Raw genomic sequence first — 10,692 nt, 5'->3', positions numbered from 1 at the left:
TAGACCATGTAAATTATATACACCATACAAATTACAAATACATAATAGATAGGAAGACTGGTAAGTGATGGCCACAACCAACCGCCCCTGTCCTCAATCATTCACTTGGCCACATGCTGACCTGACAGCCCAGGGGAGGCCTGCATGGCGGCCTGGCAAACTCAGAGACCTAAAGTCACCACAAGGATGGTCTGAAATTAAACTGTAACTAAAAGCAGTGATGGTGGGCAGTTCCGTCCTAGGCGGGTATCTTCACTGACGAGGTCAACCTTTACCTTAACTGAGCCCATCTGTCTTTTTGCATCTATGATAACATACCCTTGAAATGTCTGGGTAACTTGTAACTTCCCTTTCTCTGGATCCCTTGGGGCACAACCTAATGTGCCTGGGGGCCAGGACTGAGACCACAAATTTCTTCATTATCGTGTTAATTGTTCCTGCACCCACCTAAGTATTTGTCTATCATTTTACTTTTTATCCAATCCCAGGGGTTCCTCTCCCCTCCCCTCCTCTCCCCCCACCCCCGTTTTGCTTTCTCCCGCCTCTCTAATATATCACCAATGGATTTTATGTAACCCACCTACGTCCCCTCCTTTGATTGCAATGTATAAAAATAGATGAGAAACCGCCGAAACCGGTTTGGCTCAGTGGATAGAGCTTCGGTCTGCGGACTCAAGGGTCCCGGGTTCGATCCGGTCAAGGGCATGTACATTGGTTGCGGGCACATCCCTGGTATGTGCAAGAGGCAGCTGGTCGATGTTTCTGGCTCTCTGTACCTCTCCTTTCCTCTCTGTAAAAATCAATGAAATATATAAAAAAAAAAATAGATGAGAAACCAACATTCTCTGGAGCATTATCTCAATCCGTTGAGGTTCTGCTTCCTGGCAACTGTCGACAGTTTGTCTCAAATAAACTCACAAAAATTCTTTACAGGTTTGAATGTTTTTATGTTAACATTACCATTTAGTGAGGACTTACCATGCTTCAGACAATTGCATTTTTATATGCATTCTTTTACTTAACCATCGCAACAGTTTCAGGACGAAGATATGACTAGCTTCATCATACAAATGAGGAAACGAAGGCCCAGAGAAGTCATCTGTCCTCAGGTCACACAGCAAAAGCAGAGAGTGGGACACGGACCCAGCGTCCACACTCCGGGACTACCTGGCACGGCGAGGCTGCACCGCGTGAAACACAAGGACTAGTCTGGGATCCTTGAGGTCTTCAGATAGCACGTCTGGCATTGTGGGATATATAGTCTTCCCGTTTTAGTGGAAAAAGCAATGCACAGGTCTGAGACATCCCAGCCACATCAGGAACAAGAAAGGAGGTTATTTGGCTCCTTGCTTGTCAAGAGGTTGCTTCCCTTTTTTCACCAAAAGGCAAGGTGTTGTCACCACACGCTGCAGATGAACGAGCTCTCAGATGAATGACCAATTCTCAAACCTCACAAAGAGCCAGAATTTTGTTTTTATTCTTCTAAAAATGCCTTGAGTATCTGAACTGGATACCTCGATTTGTCTAGCAAAATATGCTTATATGTTCTTAACAAAAAAAGAAGAGGAAAACCTCAGAAATTAGCTTTTTTGGTTCTTTGTTGTCAGACACTTAAAACAAACTTGCCAACTACATGGTGATGAGTTGATTCATAAGCAAATAAAATTTTCCAGGCATTTGCAGAAATGTCATCAGCATCCTCTTTAAACCTCCTTTAAATGATCGTGGTCCCGCTCATGGGTAGAAGATCAAATATCTTATTCTCTCAAATTAAAATCACTTCACGCTTCCTACCTCAAATGAGCAGGAGGGCCAACCTCTTTCTAGGCGACTCCGCTGCTGCCTCTCAATTGTTCACAAGTAACTGCGGGTTTTCAGTCAAAGAGGCTGTTCTGCTCCCGAAGGCCTGCCTGGAAGCCAATGAAGAGTCCTCTAGCGCAGGGCAGTCCAGCGCTCGGCTCTCGTTTTGGATGTATCGCAAACTGGTTCCACAAAATCCAAGGTTTTTGTCTGTGAGTCCAGGTGGCTGCAGGGTCCTCAGTACCTGGTGCGTTGCTCCCGAGTTCTCAAAGGGGCAATTTTTAAAGCTGCATTTGCGGTCATGGTTCCCAATCCCAAAGACCTACCACGCCAAGGTGGTTGGGAGACAGGGAGGGTCCGGGCTCCAGCCTCAGCCACACAGGGTGAGACTAAACCCCCCCTGGTGTGCAGCCCAGGTCACCGTCCCACATTTCACTGATGGGAGTCCCTCAGGGGGCCTTTGAGATCCCTTTTCACCAGCTGACTTCATCCCGGAGAGAGGTGCTGATGATGCTAACCTCAGAATGGAAGAGGGGGGTGGGGATCTGAAGCCCTGGCTCCTCCCCAGACACCTGACTGGACCTGGACAGGCTTCCGGGGAGGAGGGCCTCTGTCAGCCAGTGCTCAGGTCGGGCTTCCGCAAGGGCAAAAGGTGCCCAACTGCCCTGTACTTGCACTTGGGTATCTTGCTAAGCCTACTTCCTCCCAAGAGATGACTGCTTGTAAATGGCAACTCCTTTCACTAAAAAAAAAAAATCAGGTTCACAGCACAAGACTTTCTTGGGTAAGAGTTGTTTAGGGGACTGATTATTTTTAAAAAGTACACGGGCAATGTGCAGGTCCTCAGGGGGTGGAGTTTCCTGGGTAGCTAACAGCACTTACTGTTTTGATGTAAAATAGGTTGGAGCTGTGGATATTGGTTAAGCCCTGTTGTGCCCTGTAATGCCAACAGCTTTCCCAGATCTGAGAATCCTATCTAATAAGCAAATTAAATTTCCTTTAAATTTTCTAATAAAAGGGTAATATGCAAATTAACTGTCACCCCATCACAAAGATGGCAGCGCCCATAGCCACAAGATGGCGGTGCCCAGTCCTCTCAGCCCTGCCAGTGTCCCCCAGTCCTGGGAGGGCGGCTGCTGAGAGTGGGCTGCGTGAGCGGCCGGGCGGAATGCTTGCTTCGTCGCCGCAGTGACAAGGCAAGCATTCCGTGCCTGACCGCATATGGGCCTCTGGCCAGGCCGGGGTGCGGAACACTTGCGTCATTGCCCTGGTGACGAGGCAAGTGTTCCGCGCCTGGCTGCGGATGGGCCTCTGGGCTGCGGAGAGCCTCTGGGCAGCGGGCACTGAGTGGCCAGGCCCTGCAGAGAGCTATTGGTGCACGGATTCGTGTGCAGGGCTATTAGTCTATACTAGTAGCCCGTTTGCATGAAGATTCGTGCAATAGACCTTCATTCACCTGGCTGCCTGCACCAGTTTTCTGCCAGCACCGGGGGACCCAGGCCTTGGCTGTGGCCACCGCCTTCTGCCTTCTTTCAGGGTCCGGGCTTGGCCCCGGGCGGTGGCCTTGGGCTCGGCTGCACCCAGCATCCCTGCGACCGATCGCAGGAGCCGACCCCCAGTGGTCAGCAGGCACCCCGCTGGCGCTCAAGGCCGGGAAAGCCTCGGGCGGCTTTCCCAGCCTTGGGCTCGGTTGCACCCAGCGTCCCTGCAACGGTTTCCTGGTGGGCGTGGCTTGGGCGTAGCAAAGGTGTGGTCAATTTGCATATTTGTCTATTATAAGGTAAGATAATAAAAGCCTAATATACAAATTGTCCCCTCGACCAGGAGTTCAACCTGGAGTTCGACCACTCACTATGATGTGCACTGACCACCAGGGGGCAGCGCGAAACATGGTGGGTGTTGGCGACGCGGCGCCGGCAGCAGGTGGCAGTGGCGGTGCTGCTGTCCCAATGGGCCCTGACGAGAGCGGGACTGCAGCAGGATGGTGGAGCAGATGAGCAGGCGGCGCCAGGCCAAGGTGGGTGCAAACAGGGCCCTGATCGCCCCACTGATTGCCCACAGACGGTGACCAGTGGCGGCTGTGACACTTCTATTACAGAAATAGGGCAAATAGCAATATTAAAATATTTCTTCTAATTATTTCCCTTTCAATGTACACGAATCCGTGCACCAGGCCACTAGTATATATCATAGACAACGTATCACAGAATCATCCCTCTTAAGAGGTGAAACTTAAAAAAAGGAATTTCATCCCAATCCAAATGAGATAAATTTTATTATGTGAAAATCTCCGTTTTCCACAATACATCTATAAGAGATATAAAATAGATTCCAAGTCCAAGGACAGAGTGTATTTTCAACATGGAAGACCAATCAGATATTCATAGAGTAACAGTAACCTGTGTGTTGGGCAGCTCCGAGAGCCTTGCTCCTATGAACTCATTCAATCCTCACAACAAGAGCATGAGGTAGGTACGATCCTCACCCCACATTCCACATGAATTTAGGCGGAGAGAGATTAAGTAATTGACCAATGTCATCCAGCTGATGGGTGACAGAGCTGAAATGGCAGACCCAGGCAAAGTCTGGCTTGGAGCATATGACCTTGACCATTATAGATATTATTGATTAATTAATCCAATAAATGTGTAATGAGCACCTACTCTATTCGAGGCATGTGCTAAACACCGTAGGAATTCAAAGAATGCAGGGTCCCTGCACTCAAGAAGCCGAATGCTGATTGCTGCCTCCACTACAGCAGCCGGGTGTGGCTCCTTTCATCAGCCTGAACCTTCCCTCCGCCCATCACCCTGCCTAGCTGCTAGGTCCTGGAGTTTCATGCCACAACCACAGACTCAGGAGTTGAGCAAAATCTTAAACCTTAATTAAATCTTTTCATTTTACAGATGTGAAAACTGAAGTACAGAGTGTCTTGCTAGCTCTCAAGGTAAATGATAAAGTGCAACTAGAATGCAGGTCTCTCGTCTCCCGATCACTAGAATATGCTCATGGAAGTGCATATGAGTTAAATTGGTGCAAGTTTAATTATATTTTCTACCCCTAAATGGAGGTTTCTGTTGAAAGGACTCAGCAGTAAAAGATTCCATGAGGGCAATTATCATTTTATAAAGTGAATAATAATGAGCCACCACCAGGCTGAAGCTCATCTTTTATAAATCTTGGTATAGAAATACCAAGATTTCTATAAAAATACCAAGATTTATAAAAGATGAGCTTCAGCCTGGTGGTGGCTCATTATTATTCACTTTATAAATATAGAAATACTGAATTTGGTGAAATTAGAAAAAAAGAACCTTGGCTGTCTTATCAGCTGGCAAACTAATTAACTAATACTGTGAGAATGTAGGAAATGCCCCTTCTGTAAAAAGTTGGGGTATTCTCAGAATCACTACAGGAGGTGTTTTTAAATTGCTCTTTCCCACTTAAGAGACCGAAATGAAGTATCATAATCAAATCCCACTCTATAAAGCATTTCCAGACCAACACAGCGCAGTGGCCTCCTCCCGAGCTCCAGGTGAGAATGCATGTTGTGATGATGTACATATTATAATGTACATGCCTCCCCCTCGTGCCAAGTTCTCAATCAGATCAGAAGGGGGCCGCGAGCAGCATCACTGTAGATATCCCCTGATGCCCCACAGCACCTCAGAGCGGGCATGCTGCGGTGCTTTGATTGCTAGAGCGGGGAAGGTGCTTCCTTTTCTCTCCTGTGACAAGGACACACCTTTTCTTCGCCTGGTACAACAGGAGAATCAGCAGCATTTCACACCCAGAGCACAGTGCCACTGTGAAGGGAGCCGCGGAAGCTGCGTCGGCCTGGGCCTGGGGGAGGGCGAGCTGGATGATGGCCAGAGCCAAGAAGCTGTTCAGTGCCCCGCTTTCGATAGCAACAGTCTTGCACACGGCGGGAGGCAGCCTGCAGATTTTAGCAGGGCAGTACCCGAACAGCAAGCCCAGAGCAGGAACTAAGGCACCCAACAGAAGCACCTCTGGGCTATCGGTTCTTAGAAACACCAATCCCATCCTGAACATCAAATAAATCCCTACAGACATTAAAATAAAACTCAGAGGTCTAATGATTCTCTCCAGGATGCTTGCTTTTTCAGGTATTCTATGCTTGATGACTATTCCAGCTGATATAGGTACAAGTATGAAGAGGAGTGTTGACATAATTTTCGAAACAGGAACATGGAATGTCCCGGACAGCCCTAAGATCCTGCTGTACAGGTAGGAATTGGCAGGCATCATTACCAGGGCCAATACCGTTGATGTGCAGGTCATCAAAATGGCCAAAGTGATATCTCCTTCTAGAAGCAGAGCAAAGAGATAGCCCCCACCCCCTCCTGGGCACGTGCAGGTCATTACAAACCCAAACGCCAGTGCCTCGGGCAATGCCAAAACCTGAGTCAAAAGATATCCACAAAATGGCATCAGAAAAAACTGTGTAGCTGCCACCAAAATTACTGGCAAAGGTCTCTTCCATACCACGCGAAACACCTGCAACTCAATCTTGCAACCGAATGCGCACTTGTTTAACAGGATCATTGGCAGAATGAGCAGGAGGGCATTTCTATCCATGCGCATCGACGCCGGGAAAAGACTGCCTGGCCTCTGTTTGAGCACTCTGACTCTCACATTCTTTACTTCCTCAATGAGTCTTTCTTGCCTACCTTCAGAGTCCCACAGCTGAATGGTCAAGTTCGTCTCTCCTTCCTCCTCTGCCACTAGTTTTATGATGAAGTCTGTGGCACCCGAGGTGGCCCTGGTCACGTTCACCACCTGCAGCAGGTCCGGGTCTTCGAGCCGCACAGAGAGGAAGCTGGCGTTGGGCCGCTTAGCTCGGTACGTGGATCGGACGAGGACGGTTTCTTCGGTCTTTGTGAAGAACAGTAGCTCAGTCCTCTCTGTACTCAGAAACCTGAGAAATGGCTTCCTTGCTTCTCCCAGCGTCACAAAAAGCAAGACAATAAAAAGGCGTCTAATCATTCTGAAAGCTTAAATCAATCATATATGCGAACGCATCAAAGGCAACTGGAGAACCTTCCTGGGAGAGGCGTCCCAATGCCGGGCTGAGGCTGAGGCAAGAGTTGTTTTGCTGGATCAAAGTCCAGGAGGAGGGCCTGTGCTCTCAAACAATTCCTGGCTACCTCGTGAGTGACACAACCTGCCCGACCTGTAGTTAGGAAAATGCACAAGGCCCGGCACTCTGCAGCTTCAGCGGCCCCCAGCAGAAACCCAATCTCTTCCTCATTTCCTCCTTTCTGCTAAGGAGAAAACAGCCTCCTCTTCACCTGCGTTTAAAAACTTACACATTGTTTAGTTTTCTTTCTTCCTAAGGAAACTCTACACTAGAAACAGTCACGATCCAAAAATATAAAATAGATATTGAGGGCCCTGCAGGTGGTGAGTCACATCAAAATCAAATGAGTATTTATCGGCCACGTTTGCTGGGCGCTGGGCCTGGAGCAGGGCGGAGCAGAGCAATCAGCCAGTCACCCGCTCCACCCTCTCCTCCTGCAGCCCCTGAGCAAGACTTAGACACCGCAGAGCCCAGAAACTAGCCTTGCCACATCCTGAGGCGGCTCATAGATTTCCTACAACTCTGGAGAGTGCGTCAGTTAGGCAAAATCTGAAACTGGTTTTGGAATCCTTAAGTCGAAAAACAATTTCCTGGATGGTAACCAGGGAGCTTGGGAACCTAGGGAAAGTGGGTGGCCAGATGTATGGCCAACGGGACAGCCTGGGTAAGGGACCCCTGCCGCTGGACACCTGGGGCCTGACACCATGGGGCACTGGGAGTCACGGGCACTAATTCTGTAACACCCATGCCTACTCACAGAGAAGGGCATGTCATCTCACTGGCCCAACTGAGGTCAGGTGCCTGTGCCTTGCCCACCGGAAATAAGGAAAAGTATTGGGGGTTTTCTGGTGAGGACTGACACCCCACATACTCCCATAATGATGGATTCCCAAACAAGAGGGGGTTCAGATACTAACCAGAAAAAAGGAAAGAAAAGAACAAAAATCCACTGTGACTGTCTACTTACTATAGGGCAGGCGTCCTCAAACTACGGCCCGCGGGCCACAGGCGGGTGTTTTTGCCGTTTTGTTTTTTTACTTCAAAATAAGATATGTGCAGTGTGCATAGGAATTTGTTCATAGTTTTTTTTAAACTATAGTCCGGCCCTCCAACGGTCTGAGGGACAGTGAACTGGCCCCCTGTTTAAAAAGTTTGAGGACCCCTGCTATAGGGTATCCCCAAAAAACGTATATATACTTTAACAACTGATAACTCACTTAATTTTCACTTCTTTTCAGGTTTAACTGATTTGAAATAATGGGTGAAGCCAGGCTAAGCTTTGAACAAAGAAAACTTATCCTTAAGTGCCACTAGACTTTTTTTTTATGGAGATACATAAAAGATAAAGTTTAAGGTAAAAAACCGGCAACAGTTGATGAATTGAGGGCGCACAAATATCGAACGAAATGATTCTTGATGTTTGTGATTCCATTGCTTCCAGTCATCAGCAGTGCCTGGACCAGAATGGTCATCAGTTTTAAAACAGACACTGACAAAAAAATGTATTCATTTCTGTAGATTCTTTTAAATATTTTTGTATTGATTTTTAGAGAGAGAGGAAGTAAGAGGGATAGAGAGATAGAAACATCAATGAGAGTCCTAGCTGGTTTGGCTCTGTGGATAGAGCCTCGGCCCTAGGACTGAAGGGTCATGGGTTCGAGTCCAGTCAAGGGCATGAACCTCAGTTGCAGGCCAGATCCCCAATTGATGTGCCTCTCTCACATTGATGTTTCTCTCTCCTTCTCCCTTCCATTCTCTCTAAAATTCAACAGAAAAATATCCTCTGGTGATATTAACAACAACAAAAAGAAACATCGATGAGAGAGAAACATCATCGATCAGCTGCCTCCTGCACGCCCCCTATTGGGGATTGAGCCCGCAACCCCGGTCTATGCCCTGACCAAGAATGGAACCATGACCTTTTGGTTCCTGGGTCAACACTCAACCACTGAGTCACACTGGCCAGGCATTTCTGTAGATTCTTTTAAATTTTAAAAATGAACTGTTTGTTAATAAACACTGCCTTTATAATCATTCAAAGTGCGTATACATTTTTTTTGGACACCCTGTATTAAACCTACAGACCTGGTAGTCTCTGAATATATTCCCACTTCAGCAGATCCTTCATGTAATCAAGGCAGAATCTGTGTTCAATGCACAAAGGACAGTTTGGAGTATTTTTACACTATAACATTTGCTCCTCAAAAATTGTTAAAGCAATTTTACTGGACATTTTTTAAGTTTTTAAAAATTCTACTGATGTAGATTAGTCTTTCAAATGCAGTAGACTTTACACCTGAAACTAATATAATACTGAATGTCAACTATAATTAAAAAATAAAATTTTAAACTTTAAAAAAATGCAATAGAACTTGTAGTTCATAAGTTGTATTTCCATGTACCACATCAAGACATTGGCTGATGCTGAAATGGAGAACAGAACTAATGTTTCTGATATCTCAGCTGAATTCCCAGAGAATGTTTCTAGTTTAAAAAGACAAAAATAAAACAAACAGAAACTTCATAAAACCAAAGCCATCTGTACAGTATGTGAGCAAGTATTTCAGCTCCCAGTTTTTGTTGCCCAGGTCACAGGTGTGAGGAAGGGACGTTTTGTCTTCCTGATTGCTATCTGCACCCTTTCCCTTCACCAGGCCCTCTGGTCCTGCCCTGACCGAAGATCTGTGGGGAATAAAACCGACACTAGAAAAGTTTAATGATCTATCCGCCACACGCCTTTCCTGGCTAATGACATTTCAATGGGAGCTCATTTGTACCATTCTGCTGTTACTGCTACAGTATCTGCATTTAAAGCTGTTTGTGCGTTTCCTACTTATAATTCCAGTCGTCTGCAAGACTATCTAGGTGGAAAGATACTAGGGTCGGGTGGGAACAGTCAAAACCTAAAATTCCATTGCGCATACTCAACGGAGAGCCCTGGAACTACGTCCGCGAAAGCTGTCTTTTCAGTCACTGGGAAGTGAGAGCTCGGGCTTTTCTCTCACCCACAACCTGAATCTTTAGGAGACGGCTCATGCGGGAGCCCCGTCCCGGGAGCCTCTGAGGAGGCTGGTACCTGTGCCTTCAGACAGCTGGCCCACTATCCGGAAACTGACCTCCCTCGCCACGGACGCGAACGCCCACTGACACCAGTCCTTCCCTCCGCGCCCTGGCTCTCCTTTCCGTCTGATCACTGACAGGCCAGCTCTGCCTTCGCCTCCACGTGACTCAGTTCCTGCCACCTTCCCTCCCCTCTGCTCAGCCCCACTGGGACTTTCTCTCCCATGTTTAGCCTTAGCTGAGTCATGAGACCTGTGTTGATCCCCTGACATGTGCGAGTAACTATGGCACATGCTAAGGTATTCGTGTGTATGAAAACTTCTGGTGTCTGGGAATAGATTTAAGGATTATTTCTACTTCTGGTCATACAGTTTGTGAAAAAGAGCTGTTGGAGCACAGCTATACTTACTATCCATCTGTTCATTTGGTACTTGTCACACTGCTCTGCACGGTAGTTACCATGGAAACTAGAATCAAATCCTTATCCTTAGTAGGTACTCAAATAATCACACTAATAAATGAGTGTATAAGCAGCTGATGAAAGTCAGAAGCTATCTCCATTCTTTGCATGAAAATTATACGACGAAAAATTAGAGATGAAACAAACATTCTGAATTTATTCCTTTAATTAAACCTAAAGCCACTCTGCAAGTCCATGACAATTAAAATAGCAAAGGGACAAAGAACAAACAGAAGTAATTTCTGTTCCCTCTGTCTAGTAGTCCTTTGTT

General features: G+C 46.9%; 1 protein-coding gene across 1 annotated transcript; it reads right to left on the bottom strand.

Moving 5' to 3' along the window:
• Positions 1 to 5,466: 5,466 nt before the first annotated feature.
• Positions 5,467 to 6,816, bottom strand: SLC10A5 (solute carrier family 10 member 5). The gene has a single exon (XM_054708696.1). The coding sequence runs from the start codon at positions 6,805 to 6,807 to the stop codon at positions 5,467 to 5,469; it is 1,341 nt and encodes a 446-aa protein (XP_054564671.1). The 5' UTR covers positions 6,808 to 6,816.
• Between the last annotated feature and the right edge of the window lie 3,876 nt (positions 6,817 to 10,692).

Source organism: Eptesicus fuscus, chromosome 19 (assembly GCF_027574615.1).
Source record: "Eptesicus fuscus isolate TK198812 chromosome 19, DD_ASM_mEF_20220401, whole genome shotgun sequence".
In the NCBI taxonomy this organism is placed as follows: domain Eukaryota; kingdom Metazoa; phylum Chordata; class Mammalia; order Chiroptera; family Vespertilionidae; genus Eptesicus; species Eptesicus fuscus.
Note: the sequence above shows the minus strand (reverse complement) of the source record. Positions and strands in the feature narration are given on the sequence as shown.